This window comes from Ranitomeya imitator, chromosome 3, assembly GCF_032444005.1.
Source record: "Ranitomeya imitator isolate aRanImi1 chromosome 3, aRanImi1.pri, whole genome shotgun sequence".
NCBI lineage: Eukaryota > Metazoa > Chordata > Amphibia > Anura > Dendrobatidae > Ranitomeya > Ranitomeya imitator.
Window position 1 is genome coordinate 742,911,173 of NC_091284.1, and position 15,892 is coordinate 742,927,064.

The 15,892-nt window shown below is 42.1% G+C and overlaps 1 protein-coding gene across 9 annotated transcripts in view; it reads right to left on the minus strand.

The window, feature by feature from the left end:
• The window catches only part of NEK5 (NIMA related kinase 5), a 123,822-nt gene that overhangs the window by 61,491 nt on the left and 46,439 nt on the right, over window positions 1-15,892 (minus strand). For 7 of the 9 annotated variants that reach the window (XR_011319415.1, XM_069758899.1, XM_069758897.1 and 4 more), the window contains exons 2-4: window positions 7,850-7,986; window positions 7,431-7,527; window positions 4,968-5,065 (exon numbers count right to left, since the gene is read on the minus strand). Coding sequence is in view for 8 of the 9 variants with exons in the window: in XM_069758899.1 (XP_069615000.1) it covers window positions 4,968-5,065; window positions 7,431-7,527; window positions 7,850-7,966 (312 nt within the window). In the remaining variant the exon portion in view is untranslated. Of the gene's footprint in view, window positions 1-4,967; window positions 5,066-7,430; window positions 7,528-7,849; window positions 7,987-13,845; window positions 13,925-15,892 lie in introns of all 9 variants that reach the window. The other 2 variants (XM_069758894.1, XM_069758892.1) reach the window with 1 other exon arrangement.

Here is a 15,892-nt window from a genome sequence, read left to right on the forward strand (position 1 = left end):
AAGGGTTTTCAACCAAGTACTAAAAATTAACATTTTATTTAAAATTACTAAATCTGTCCAATTACTTTTGGTCCCTTTAAAAACAGGGCAGCACATGTTAAGGAGCTGAAACTCCTAAACCCTTCATCCAATTTTAATGTGGTTACCCTCAAATGAAAGCTGAAAGTCTGAATTTCAACTGCATCTGAATAGTTTTCTTTAAAATTCATTGTGGTAATGTCTATCACCAAAATTAGAATAATGTTGCCTCTGTCCAAATATATGGACCTAACTGTATATATATATATATATATATATATATATATACACATATATATATATATATACATATATACATATATATATATATATATATTTCTTTATTTAGGAATTTTATTTTATTTTTTAAACATCTAAAAAAAAATTTTTTTACTTTTTTACTTTGTCCCAGGGGGGACATCACTGTATAGTGACAGATCGCTGATCTGACACTTTGCAGAGCACTGTGTCAGATCAGCGATCTGGCGTGCCCTGCTCCCTGGTTACCAGAGCCTGCTCTGGATCCGGAAGTAGTCGCTGCAGGACCCGGAAGTAGCCCCGCGGCCATTTTGGATCCGGGGCCTGCAGGGACGAGACGCTCGGTACAAGGTGAGTACATTGCCTTGTACCGATCGTCTTAGGGAAGCCCGCAGGGAGCCCCCTCCCTGCGCGATGCTTCCCTATACCGCCGGCACACTGCGATTATGTTTGATCGCGGTGTGCCGGGGGTTAATGTGCCGGGAGCGGTCCGTGACCACTCCTGGCACATAGTGCCGGATGTCAACTGCGATAGTCAGCTGACACCCGGTCGCGCTTCCCCCGTGAGCGCGGCCGATCACGTATGACGTACTATCCCGTCACTGGGAATTAAGTCCCAGGTCACCTTGACAGGATAGTACGTCATATGGGATTAAGGGGTTAAATTCATGTTACTGTCTAATTGATTGCATGTAATGGACTCAGATAATGAGTTTAATGGCTTAAAATGACTGGTAAACAATTATTGGCTACTAGATGGTGGCCCGATTCTAACGCATCGGGTATTCTAGAATATGTATGTAGTTTATTTATGTAGACTTAAGAATAATGCAATGAGTACACAGGATTTTCCGGGCAAAATATATATATTATCAGTGAAGTGGTGTTTAAATCCCGCGCCAATATCACTGATTGGTCGCGGCCGGCCGGGCGCGACCAATCAGCGAAGCGTGGTTCAAATCCCGTGCCAATTCGCGGCCGGACTGCGCCTGTTGCTGATTGGTCGCGGGCAGCTGGCACGATGAATCAGCGACGCGGGATTTCCGTTACAGACAAACAGAATTAGACGATTATATAGTAGACTAGATGGTGGCCTGATTCTAACGCATCGGGTATTCTAGAATATGTATGTATATAGCAGCCACATACTATATAGCACAGGCCACGTAGTATATAGGAGCCATGTAGTATATAGCAGACAAATACTACGTGGCCTGTGCTATATAGTATGTGGCTGCTATATACTACATACATACATATTGTAGTACTGCCCACGTAGTATATAGCAGCCATGTAGTATATAGTACTGCCCAAGTAGTATATAGCAGCCATGCAGTATTTAGCAGTGTGGGCACATATCCCTGTTAAAAAAAAAAAAAGAATTAAAATAAAAAAAGGTACATACTCACCCCTGGGATCCAACGGCGCGTGGCCGCTAAGTCTTCTGGGCAATTTCGCAATGCATCGCCGGGAAAGGAAGATGGCGGCCGGCTCTGCGGACAATGGAGGGTGAGTATAGCAGGTTTTTATGTTTTTTTAAAATTATTTTTAACATTAGATTTTTTACTATTGTTGCCGCATAGGCAGCATCAATAGTAAAAAGTTGGGGACACAGGGTTAATAGCGGCGGTAACGGAGTGCGTTACCCACAGCATAACGCAGCATGTGCTAGCGGTGGCTGGAGGGGAGTATGCGGGCGCCAGGCACTGACTGCGGGGAGTAAGGAGCCATTTTCTTCCGGACTCTGCCCGTCGCTGATTGGTCGTAGCTGTTTTGCCGCGACCAATCAGCGACTTGGATTTCCTTGACAGACAGAGGCCGCGACCAATGAATATCCGTGACAGACAGACAGAGACAGAAGGACAGACGGAAGTGACCCTTAGACAATTATATAGTAGATACCCGATGAGATGGTGGAATCGGGCCACCATCTAGTATTCATATAAACATTGGTGCTTACATTTATGTTTTAACCCATTGGACACACTGCCATTGTTTTTCTCCTGTCTTTATTTTAGGAGTCAAAACTTTATTAGTCATCTATTGCTGTATGACAGCTTGTTTTCTACAGGATGACTTAATTTTCAAAGACACCATTTATTTTACCATATGATAAACTTAAAAACGGGGAAAATTTTTATTCTCTCCCTTACACACTGTCCTCCATGTTGTTCTCTCCCTCACAGACTGTCCTCCATGTTATTCTCTCCCTCACAGACTGTCCTCCATGTTATTATCTCCCTCACAGACTGTCCTCCATGTTATTCTCTCCATAACAGACTGTCCTCCATGTTATTCTCTCCATAACAGACTGACCTCCATGTTATTATCTCCCTCACAGACTGTCCTCCATGTTATTCTCTCCATAACAGACTGTCCTCCATGTTATTCTCTCCCTCACAGATGGTCCTCCATGTTGTTCTCTCCCTCACAGACTGTCCTCCATGTTATTCTCTCCATAACAGACTGTCCTCCATGTTATTCTCTCCCTCACAGATGGTCCTCCATGTTGTTCTCTCCCTCACAGACTGTCTTCCATGTTATTCTCTCCCTCACAGACTGTCCTCCATGTTATTCTCTCCCTCACAGACTGTTCTCGATGTTATTCTCGCCCTAACAGACTGACCTCCATGTTATTCTCGTTATTCTCTCCCTCACAGACTGTCCTCCATGTTATTCTCTCCCTCACAGACTGACCTCCATGTTATTTTCTCCCTCACAGACTATCCTCCATGTTATTCTCTCCATAACAGACTGTCCTCCATGTTATTCTCTTCCTCACACACTGTCCTCCATGTTATTCTCTCCCTCACAGACTGACCTCCATGTTATTTTCTCCCTCACAGACTGTCCTCCATGTTATTCTCTCCCTCACAGATGGTCCTCCATGTTGTTCTCTCCCTCACAGACTGTCTTCCATGTTATTCTCTCCCTCACAGACTGTCCTCCATGTTATTCTCTCCCTCACAAACTGTTCTCGATGTTATTCTCGCCCTAACAGACTGACCTCCATGTTATTCTCGTTATTCTCTCCCTCACAGACTGTCCTCTGTGTTATTCTCTTCCTCACAGACTGTCCTCCATGTTATTCTCTCCCTCACAGACTGGCCTCCATGTTATTTTCTCCCTCACACACTGTCATCCATGTTATTCTCTCCCTCACACACTGTCCTCCATGTTATTTCTCGCCCTCACAGACTGCCCTCCATATTATTCTCTCCCTCACAGACTGTCCTATATGTTATTCTCTCCCTCACACACTGTCCTCCATGTTATTCTCTTCCTCACACACTGTCCTCCATGTTATTCTCTCCCTCACAGACTGACCTTCATGTTATTATTTCCCTCACAAACTGTTCTCGATGTTATTCTCGCCCTAACAGACTGACCTCCATGTTATTCTCGTTATTCTCTCCCTCACAGACTGTCCTCTGTGTTATTCTCTCGCTCACAGACTGTCCTCCATGTTATTCTCTCCCTCACAGACTGACCTCCATGTTATTCTCTCCCTCACACACTGTCCTCCATGTTATTCTCTCCCTCACACACTGTCCTCCATGTTATTTCTCGCCCTCACAGACTGTCCTCCATGTTATTCTCTCCCTCAGAGACTGTCCTCCATGTTATTCTCTCCCTCACAGACTGCCTCCATGTTATTTTCTCCCTCACACACTGTCCTCCATGTTATTTTCTCCCTCACACACTGTCCTCCATGTTATTCTCTCCCTCACAGACTGTCCTCCATGTTATTCTCTTCCTCACAGACTGTCCTCCATATTATTCTCTCCCTCACAGACTGTCCTTCATGTTATTCTTGTTCTAGTATATGTATGTAGTTTATTTATGAACGCTGATGGTCGAGGCCGGCCGGGCGCGACCAATCAGCGATGCAGGATTTCGGTTACAGACAAACAGACACTTAGACAATTATATATATATAGATATGGTCTTAACTGTAAAGTGATGCAGAATGTAATAAATAATAAAGTTATTATTTAATGGTTAGTCAGCTGAAATGTATCGCTCTTTAACCCCCTATGTACATGCATACTCAGTTTAGTTGAGCGTGCATGTGTTTGCAATAGGGACATTGAAGTAAGTCACCAAAAGACACTCTGGCATTGGCTTTTCTTGTAGAAAAAAAAAGAAAAAGGATTGGATTTCCAAATTCAATTCTCATCGTCAAGGGCAGACAAACCAATGGTATAACGTCTACCTCCAAAGCATAAATTGCTTCTGTCACAGACACACTATCGGACTGCAAAGGGCCCATAAACGTTTTTTGAGCAGGGGCCCTGTTCTGTATATGTGCGCTTCTGCTTGACCTCATCTCCCCTCATCCATTAGACGGTCATCTGTCCCTCTCACAAATCAGCAGATTTAAACATCTTTTGTCTAATGTGTGAGAGCTATATGGGAATTGCTCTATGAGGAGCTTTTCCAGAGCAAGGGGCCCTTATACTGTTTTTGAACCTGGGCCTTCAGCTGGATCTATTCTCCCCCTACTATAACAATTTGATGTAATTTGGCTAGATTGCATATTCCTAATGAGCTACAACACCGATTTCTGAATGTAATGAGGCACTTATATACTATACTGAAACTAGGAAACCAATTGACAAGCAATTTCACCAATGCCTGATAAACATCTGAACCACAGTCTTATTGCAGTTGGTATACGGATTGTGTACCTGGTCTTCAGCAAACAGAATGCCCCTCTGCATGTTAATCCTCTTCATCAGGTCTCCACCATCACAATATTCCATCACAATGTACAGATTATTATTCTCTGAAATGATAATTATACGCTAATGAACATAGCTATATATATTTTTTTCTCTTTTTTTAAAATATTTTAAGCGGTATTCCCATACTAGGCAGTGATGCCATATTTCTAGAATAGCCAAAACACTGATCCCCAAGATACCTGCTGATATACTAACTTCCCTTAAAGGGGTATTCCCGTCTCCAAGATCTAATCCAAATATGTAGTAGGTTTAATAATAATAATAATATTATTATTAATAATAGCAAATACCTCCCATTAGAAATGTGGTATAGTTTTTCTGATTCACTATGTCTCTTTCCTCATCTGCAGGCACTGCAGGACCTTGGGTATCCATGGTTACGACCACTGATATAGTGACAGCTAGTTGCTAGGGATAGTAACCATGGAGACCTAAGGTCTTGAAATGCCTGCACAAGAGGAAAGAGACACAGCAAATTGGAAGAAGTACACTACATTTCTAATTGGACGTATTTGCTAATATTATTATTACACCTACTACATATTGGGAGAGCATCTTGGAGATGTGAAAACCTCTTTAAATTCCTAACTGTAACTTCCATCTGAATATATTTATCACCGTAATGCATAAAAAATAAGAGTATGTTAGTATGTCACAGATTTTATTTACATGGATTTTGAAGCAGATTAATGTAAAATCCACATATAAACTATGTGACTATACCTTATAGAGAGGGGCTCTCTGATCATGATACTACTATCTTAGCCAGACAGCACCTAAAAGAGTCTGCATTAACCAGATGTATATTGATTTCAAATGGCAAGATATTCTCCTACAGCTCCAGGGAAAATAATAATAATCCAATAGCTTTTACTGTGGGCAAAAATAGCATAGTGAATAAACCCAGCTTTGCAACGATCAGATAGTTTACAGAAGTCTCTTTCAACAAAATGGGGTTCTCCAATGGAGAAAACACCCTTGACAAGAATCAGTGGGAAGGAGGTAAGTCTTGAAACAATGCCTCTAAAGGCACCCATGAAATTGTTCCAGAAAATGAAGTATTGATCCCAGAAAATAATAGCAATTTGTCATGAACGTGGTTAGTTGGACCACTGTGTCTCAGACCACGGAGAGCCTGGAGGGGCGTGACAAAACGAGCACCGGACTGTTCACTAGAGCCTCAGATGGTCAGGTTAGACTTGGCTCCTGGACAGACCAATGGACGCGCTGCAGCTGGACCCAGAGGACAGACTGGATGGTGCAGCAGGCAGAGCTAGTATCAGAGTGCAGCAGGCAGGATCTGCATCAGAGTGCAGCAGGCAGAGTGCGTGTCAGAGTGCAGCAAGGACTGGTACGCAACCTTACACAACTTAGCACCTGCAGAACAGGAAGGTTGCTCAGGCACCTACCCAGTGAGGAGGAAGCAATATATACATAGTGTCCCACAGCCATTGGCTGGGGAGGAAATAGCAAGTGATTGACCCTTTAAGAGGGCAGGAGCGCGTGAGCTCTGAGGACATGGCTGGAGGCCCAGCTGGAAGCATGCAGAGCAAGGGGAAGGGAAGAACTGCAGCACGGGTGAGTGAATTGACACGCCAGAGATCCTGGCTGTCAGAGCAGAGATCTGGCATGCTGCTAACACAAATACACAAGTTTTGTTCTCCATATGCTTATTTCCTTTGTGTGTATTGGAACAACACAAAAGACATGAAAAAAAGGCAAATTGGACATAATTGCCCACAACCCCCCACTCCCCCCCCAAAAAAAAATGTCGACACCCTCAACTTAATATTTGGTTACACATTCTTTAAAATAAATAACTGCAGTCCATCGCTTCCTATAACCATCACCAAGCTTCTTACACCTCTCAGCTGGAATTTTGGACCACTCATATATTGCAAACTGCTCCAGGTCTCTCAATTTTAAGGGTGCGTACACTGTCAGATGTAACTGTAATCACCCTTTATGTCATTGTCTCACTCTGGAGTGTATTTTAAAGAGGACCGGTCACTTGATCAATCAGTTTGTAAGTAAATTAGTTGTAAAACTCCCTGAGTTTTCTTGATTCTGCTGCTTTTTTCTGTTTTGCGTTGCATCGCACCTTTGCAGAGATATTCACATTTGTTGCTATTGGAGCACAGTATGTGAAATCTCTGCTTGCTGTTGTGATTGGCAGCACTTGGGAGGGAAAAGTGAAAGCATACATCAACTTGGGGATTTTTACAGACTATTTAACTAAATTTTTAAGCAAACGATTGGTCCTCTTTAAGATAATTTTCCAGGGTGTAGCACACGGCTACAAAGCGACCATGTATACTAGTTTTGGGTATATCTGCTTTGAGCTTTCCACACTTTCCTGCTCGGTCATTCACCTTTACTCCTTTGTCTCACAAATTATTAACAAACCTTCCATTGATGTGAAAAATGTTACAATATTTGGGTGATTCATCTTAGCCAGAAGAGTAACCTCTTTGTGGGAAGCCTCCTTCTCCTTCCTGGCCATCTATGGAAAACAAGAACACACTTTTAGCCATTATTACACAATCAAACTTGAAATTGCAAATATTCAACAGATCAATGTGAAAAATTAAAAAAAACTGTTCAGCTCTAAAGAAAAGAAAAAAAAAAAAACAATAGCAGGTGCAAGCTTGTATCAACTGAGAATGCATGTGATTACAATGGGGGGAGGGGAATAAGGTAACGCATCTGGCGGAAATGTATCTCCCTGGAAAACAAATGACTGACAAAGTTAATTTCCAATGTGTCTGATCCGATTTTCTCCCCCCAAAAAAAGTCTTATAATATTCATTATTGATACAACTCACCCTGGAGAGATTCACTTCTTTGATTACACATTGGATTCTATCCTTTTTCCCTTTTGCTAGAAAAGCTTTCCCAAATGCTCCTTCTCCGATCATCCGGATTATTTCATAGTTATTCATGTTTTACCATCAGATTGCACCTTAATTAAGAGGAAATTATTTTTTTTTTAAGATAATAAAGCATTTATTAAAGCATTGATGGGTTACACCGCACATTTCTTTACTGCAGAGGACAATGTAGAGGTCCTTCCCTGTATATGGCCTCTGTCTAAATATTTAAAAGGATTGTCTCTTTGACACTTAATGTTTAATTACCAAAGGTGGATGAAGTGATCTGGAAACTTATTCTATTAGTCACAGGCAAAATTCAAGAATAGCACTGCTTTGGAGAATCACCAATGAGCACTAAAATCCATGTATGTCCATCATTTCACCTTTCATGGACAGAGCTGTGCAGTGTAACGTCTCCGTTCTCAGCGGCCATGAGATGGGGATCTCCATTCTAGAGATACAGTAGGTGCAGGCCCCTACTGATAAAATGTCTAAGGTGGCAATATATAGCACTATCATAAATTAATAATTAAGCTGATTTGGATAGAAAAAAAAAACTATGATAGCGTGACAGTTTAATAAATAATATATAGCAATAGTACATTTGTACATTGGAGAAAGTTTATGAAAACTGCAAAGTAAAAATCGAGCAATTGCTGTATGTAGCTTTCATTTTCTCCGCGACCTTTGGGAAATAAAAGTAGTGACCGGATTGAGCGCCAGACGAAACTGACCAACTTTTTATTTTTGTTCATTTTTCAAACATTTCTTAAGAAATAGAAATTTTACAACAAATATGCAATATAGGATACTCAACCCCACTAAGAACATGGTTATTAATAAATCTGGGCCAAGTGCGCATCTGAGCTGGAGAACCTAGGCCGTGGATACTGGCCCTGACGAGAAAGATTTACAGTTTCAGTGTGCAGCACAGAGGAATATGTTAGTTTTCTACAAGGATGGACATAATGACAGCAAAGGGCCCCTGTGCAGGTTGTCTGTCTTGGCTCCTTCTCCATTATCCAGCAGTGTAAACAGATGCACATAAGATACGGTATATACACCCATATATAACATTTTGTACAGGCAATAATTTTTCAAGATGTCCAAAACAGTCTGAAGGAATCTTCAGCAGAGAAAATAACTTTGTAAGTACAGAGATTAGTTGACAATTATTTTCTCTGATGAAGCTCCCTTTAGATTGTATCAAGAATGATTGGAGAAGAGCACTGCCATGAGTCCTGTGTCACACAAACACCAACTTTTCATCTGAGGAGTGGTCTTACTCACAAATTTGCCTAAGAACACTGCCATGAGTAACGAAGGTTATGTAAAAATTCTCCAAGAGAAGTTTCTCTCTATGATCCAGGAGCAATTTGGCTGTAACACCCATGGCGGCGCCCCTGCATGGTTCCCCTTCCCCCTCCTTGCAGGGATGCCAACATCCTCAATGCAGCGGCAGCGCAGTCACCTCCCCGTCTCTCAGCATGTTCTCGTTCTCCGCACCTGCAAAGATGCTCCCAGCCAACAGCTGAGAGGTATCTAATATGAACCGAAAATGCAAATATGGACCACAGAGCAGTAGATAAGAAAATAATTTTATTACCAATTATTAATAACATACATTAAAGAAGTTATCTTATAAATAAAAAGTTTAAAGGGGTAGTGACACCTAAGTGCCACGTCCAAAGATGGTTGGTTAGTTTTATCAGAGAGGCAACATTAGACCACATAAAAATATGTATATAATGTTGTTTCCATCATTGATAAATAGTAATAAGCAGCACACTAAGTGTTTAGGAATAGCAGTGAAATAGCAGTTTAAGAGGATAATTGTGAATATTCACAAAGACTCCAATTCAAATCTAAAGTGATAAGTGCAATTGCAATTAAAGATTAGATAAACCAACCTCAAATCAGGACATGGATAAGGAACCCCAACGCGCGTTTCACTGTAATGCTTCTTCGGGGGGGGGGGGGGGCATGTCAGTGAAGCAGGCATTGGGGTTCCTTATCCAACGCCTGATTTGAGGTTGGTTTACCAATGGTGCTCCGATTTTACCACTTATATCAGCATTGTCTGTATGTCTTTCATCCGTCATCACTCTTCAGCGGTCATGATTTGACTTGCTCAGCTTTCTTGAAATGGCAATAATATTTGGGTTTCTATGATCTAGTCTCTATCTAATCTACTATTGCACTTGTACTTGTCACTTAAAGGGAACCTGTCACCCCCAAAATGGAAGATGAGCTAAGCCCACCGACATCAGGGGCTTATCTACAGCATTCTGGAATGCTGTAGATAAGCCCCCGATGTATCCTGAAAGATAAGAAAAAGAGGTTAGATTATACTCACCTGGGCGGCCGGTCCGATCTAATGGGTGTCGTAGTCCGGTCTGGGGCCTCCCATCTTCTTACGATTAGGTCCTGTTTTTGTCTTCATGCTGTGGCTCCGGCGCAGGCGTACTTTGTCTGCCCTGTAGAGGGCAGAGCAAAGTACTGCAGTGCGCAGGCGCCGGGCCTCTCTAACCTTTCCCGGCGTACTGCAGTACTTTGCTCTGCCCTCTACAGGGCAGACAAAGTACGCCTGCGCCGGAGCCGCAGCGTGAAGACAAGAAGAAGACGTCATTGTAAGAAGATGGGAGGACCCAGACCGTGACGCCCATCGGACCGGACCGCAGCGGGACCGCCCCTGGGTGAGTATAATCTAACCTCTTTTTCTTATCTTTCAGGATACATGGGGGGCTTATCTACAGCACTCCAGAATGCTGTAGATAAGCCCCTGATGCCGGTGGGCTTAACTCATCTTCCATTTTGGGGGGTGACAGGTTCCCTTTAATATTTGAATTAGAGTCTTTGTGAATATTCACAATTATCCCCTTAACTGCTATTTCACTGCTATTCCTAAACACTTAGTGTGCTGCTTATTACTATTCATCAATGATGGAAACAACATTATATACATCAGTCAATCTTGGAGAAAAAAAGCTGACAGCACCACCGCTCAAAGGAAACAACATGCGCCTGCTCACCTGTGATGGGAGTCTTGACCGCCGGATCTTAGGTGCTCCAACCTCAAAACAAATCCAAGTCCAATCAAAGAAGAAAAACAGGAAAGGCAGCACTCACCGATCCATCACGAGAGGTAACTTTTATTGAGTAAAAGACATCACAGCCGGGGGTACAAAAACATGAAGTGCGGCAAGCCTGACGACGGCCGTTTCGCGCCCTCCCGGCGCTTCCACGGGTCAGTGCTGCCTTTCCTGTTTTTCTTCTTTGATTGAACATTATATACATATTTTTATATGGTCTAATGTTGCCTCTTTGATAAAACTAACCAACCACCTTTGGACGTGGCACTTAGGTGTCACTACCCCTTTAAACTTTGTCTACATTTAAAAGAAAAAAAAAAGATAACTTTTTAAATGTATGTTATCAATAATTGGTAATAAAAATCTTTTCTTATCTACTGCTCTGTGGTCCATGTTTGCGTTTTCTGTTGATATCATTTCTATGGATGAGCTTTAATTGTATGGCCTTGTTTTGGAAAATGAGAGGTATCTAAGTAATGTCTGTAAAGCGCTGCAGAATATGTTAGCGCTATATAAAAATAAAGATGATTATTATCTAAGTATAAAAGGCACCCTCCCCATTAAGGAGGTGCCTGAGAGATGTGGTTGCATTAGTATTTGTGCAACTAGTGTGTTGCCAGGTCCCTGTCCTAGTACCTGAATCCCCTGGTTCTTGTGCGGCCAAAGCCCGAATTCAAACCCCTGGTCCTTGTGGGGCAGGAGCCTGAACCCGAACCCCTGGTCCTTGTGGGGCAGGAGCCTGAACCTGAACCCCTGGTCCTTGTGTGTTCAAAGTCTGAACTAGAAACCACTCCAGCGGTACCTGTGAATCCTGAAGCTGCACCTGCAGTATCCAAACCTGAAACCGTTCTGTCAGTACTAGATCCTGTCGGAGCCTGTTCCAGGATCCGAATCCAGCTCTGTCTGTGACTCTGTATCTGTTCGAGGATCCAGAACCTGTGCAGTCTGGACAGAGTCCATACCCCGCCTTGCCAAGTTACCCCGAATCCAGTCAGTGTCAGCGTACCTGAACCCTGGGGTCATCAGCTGCAGTACCGGGGACTGCCTATTACTGGTACCTGTCAGCTACCTACAGCTCAAGCCTAACTTTACCATCAGGAGCTGCAGTGAACAACAGGTAGCTACTTAGCTATGCCCCTTCCTAGGTAAGCCCAGCTCTGTGGCACAGTGGGTTCACAAACCACGTGTGCCACTTGTGAGCAATGACATTGGTGATGAACAATGTTTTTTCAGTGAACAAAGCACTGAAATTTTGGGCCCATGGCCAGGAAAATCCTTAGATCTCAATTACAAACCTGCGGAATATTTTCAAAAGTGGGTGCACAACAACACAAAAACTATGATAAAGCCCCAGCATTGATTAGACAGGAATGTGTTGTCATCAGTCAGGATTTGGCCCAGAAGCTGATGTCCACCTGCCAGGGGGAATTGCAGAAGTCTTGAAAAATAAGGGCCAACACTGTAAATATTGTGTCTTTGCATAACCTTGAAGTGTTTGTTAATAACGTTGTGAAATGTTTATAATTGCACTTCAGTAACCATAAAAACATTTAACCAAAAGATTTAAAAACACCAAAGAAACAAAAACTTTGTGAAAGTTTGTGACCTTTGAAAAGTTTTGGCCGTAACAAGATTATGTTTCTGTTTTAACCTTCCCACAATGAAAACGAGGTACTAGCCTGCACTCTGTCACTTAGCAAGGAGCTGGTATAACGGGCCAGGTGACCCTTAGCCCATGCAAAAAAAATTCATCGCACACTGTCCTTTGGGTGATGCAAGAAAATTATATTTATTTCAGCCGGTGGGAGCAAAAAATAAGCAAAGCGCAGGAGAAAATTCTAGAGCGACTATATTCCGTCCTAGGTCTTACTCATTACGTCGTTGGATATCGCTGGAAGTAGGATTAGCTGTGGTTTGTGTGGCGATAATCCGCAGATTGCGATAATGTGCGTGGAGAGCTGTATAGTCCTTAGTGTAATAGGGTAATTGCGGTCTGCTTTAAAACGCGATAGTAGCGGCGCTCCCGTGCCTTGCCTCCTTCTGCTGGCGTCCCTATAGATTCCATATAATGAGGCAGATGGAGGCACTGTGGACGCTGTGTGACTTGTCATCCGACGGTGTCCGGCTTTCTAGGATTTCATAAAAGTGCCGTTGGCCACAGTTTTCTGCACTTCTGAAAAGGACACCGCTGAACAGAGGCCAGACAGAGTCCAGAGTAACTCTGCTGCCTCATTTTAGAGAATGGATCCCTCAGGGTTTCATCTGAATCATGTCACTCAGAGATTTAGATGGAAACCCAAAAGTAAGTGGTCAGCGTAGAGCGCGGGATAACTGGGATCCAAGTCCCCACTCAGGGCTGTCATCTGTTAACAGAAATATAGGGGGCTTCCACATTACTGGTAACACAAAGGCTCTGGAAAAGCAAAATGGCTCATTGCCCCTCAAAAGAAATTCAGCAAAATTCTGTGCTCTCAAATCCAAATTCCCCCGTCCCTTCTGAGCCCCACAGTGTATCTAAACCACATATTGCATCCACATTTGCCATTTCTGAAGCGATGAGAGCCCGCCTAACTTCACAAGTGCATGTCTCCAGAACAGAGGCGTAGCTAGGGGTTCAGCTCAGGGGGGGGCGAAAAATCTGAGTGGGCCCCTAACCAGTAGCCCTGATTGCAACTGAGGTGGCACACTCTATTTGTGGTTATAGGAGAACCTCAGCAGATTACAGTGCTGTAACTGAAAAAATCTCTATACAAAAAACAATACTGATATTACCGCCATATGTTGACGTCATAATGGTAGATACCAGTGCTGCAGAATATACAAGAGTTTACAATACAGTTACAGACAATAACTTACAGGTGATGTTCTTTTTGATAATCATTCACTTTTACACCTTACTCAGACCAATATGACGACCTCTCCAGCCAGGACTCCTCTGCAGAGATAACAACAAAGACAAATTTGACCTCTTTCACATTTCCAGCCCAGCACCCATCTATCTCCAACCTGCACAAACTACTCAACCCAATACTGAGCCACTGCTGTTGCATGTGTCCCTACTATTGCTCCTGCTGTGTGATACAAAAGCAATGCTGCTCATATTGCCTGACATAATAATGCCATCATTGGGACATTTACAAAGTAGAATGTCTCTTTTGTGCCCTCACAGTAGCCCCCACACTGTATATAGGTCCCCATACTGTATGATGGCCCCCACAGTAGCCTTTAAACTGTACTGTATAATGTCCTCCGCATTAGATCCCATGCTGTATAATGACCCTTACATTTGCTCCCATGCTGTATAATGACCCCCGCATTAGCTCATCTGCTGTATAATGGCCTCCAAATTAGCTCTAACACTGTATGATGGGTCCCAAAAATAGCTAACATGCTGTATGCTGGCTCCACATTAGCTCCCATACTGTATAATGACCCCTGCATTAGCTCTCACGCTGTATACTGGCTCCCGCATTAGCTCATCCGCTGTATAATGACCCCCGAATTAGCTCTAACACTGTATAATGGCCCCCAGCTGTACCTCCCATGCCTTTGATTCTGGTCTCTGTCGGTCCCTATTTGTGGGCTACAACTTGCACAGTCCTGACGTATATGACAAAGGGCTAAATAGAAGAAAACAGAAACAGCCAGTGAGTGTGTATAGAGGCCAGCGTATGTGAATAGCTCCCTTAATGTACCCAGGTAACCCTAAAAGAAATACTATTGTCTGGACAAGACCCCAAAGAGGGGACCGGAAAGAAAGAGGAAATCAGAAGAGAGAGAGGTAAAATATTACTCATGTAAAGAAGAAAGTGCACCCCCTGATAGGTCTTCTCTTGTATTCCCTTTTCTGCCTTTGGGGGGTCTTGATGTCCAGACTGAGTATACGTTCAGGGGTCTATAGGTGATCATCTATACGCACCTACTGACTGTTTGTATTTTCTTCTATTTGGCTCTTTATCATATATTCATCCTTAACTTTGTGGGGATTATTTTTTTTTAATAAAAACTTATATAATTGGGTTTTCATGCTTGCCACCCTGGATTTACAATATGAGATGATAGGACCCTCACCCCGGCTACAGGACCAAGTCACAGGGTGTGTGTGTATAGATAGATAGATAGATAGATATGAGATAGATAGATAGATAGATAGATAGATAGATAATGGATAGATAGATGATAGATTGATAGATAGATAGATAGATAGATAACAGATAGATAGATAGATAGATAGATAGATAGATAGATAGATAGATAGATAGATAGATAGATAGATAATGGATAGATAGATGATAGATAGATAATAGATAGATAGATGATAGATAGATAATGGATAGATAGATGATAGATTGATAGATAATAGATAGATAGATGATAGATAGATAGATGATAGATAGATAGATAGATACATAGATAGATAGATAGATAGATAATAGATAATGGATAGATAGATGATAGATAGATAATAGATAGATAATGGATAGATAATGGATAGATAGATGATAGATAGATAGATAGATAGATAGATAGATAGATAGATAATGGATAGATAGATGATAGATTGATAGATGGATAACAGATAGATAGATAGATAGATAGATAGATAGATGATAGATAGATAATAGATAGATAGATGATAGATAGATAGATAATGGATAGATAGATGATAGATTGATAGATAATAGATAGATAGATGATAGATAGATGATAGATAGATAGATAGATAGATGATAGAAAGATACAGTTAGGTCCATATGTATTTGGACAGACAACATTTTTCTAATTTTGGCTATAGACATTACCACAATGAATTTTAAACAAAACAATTCAGATGCAGTTGAAGTTCAGACTTTCAGCTTTCATTTGAGGTTATCCACATTAAAATTGGATGAAGGGTTTAGGA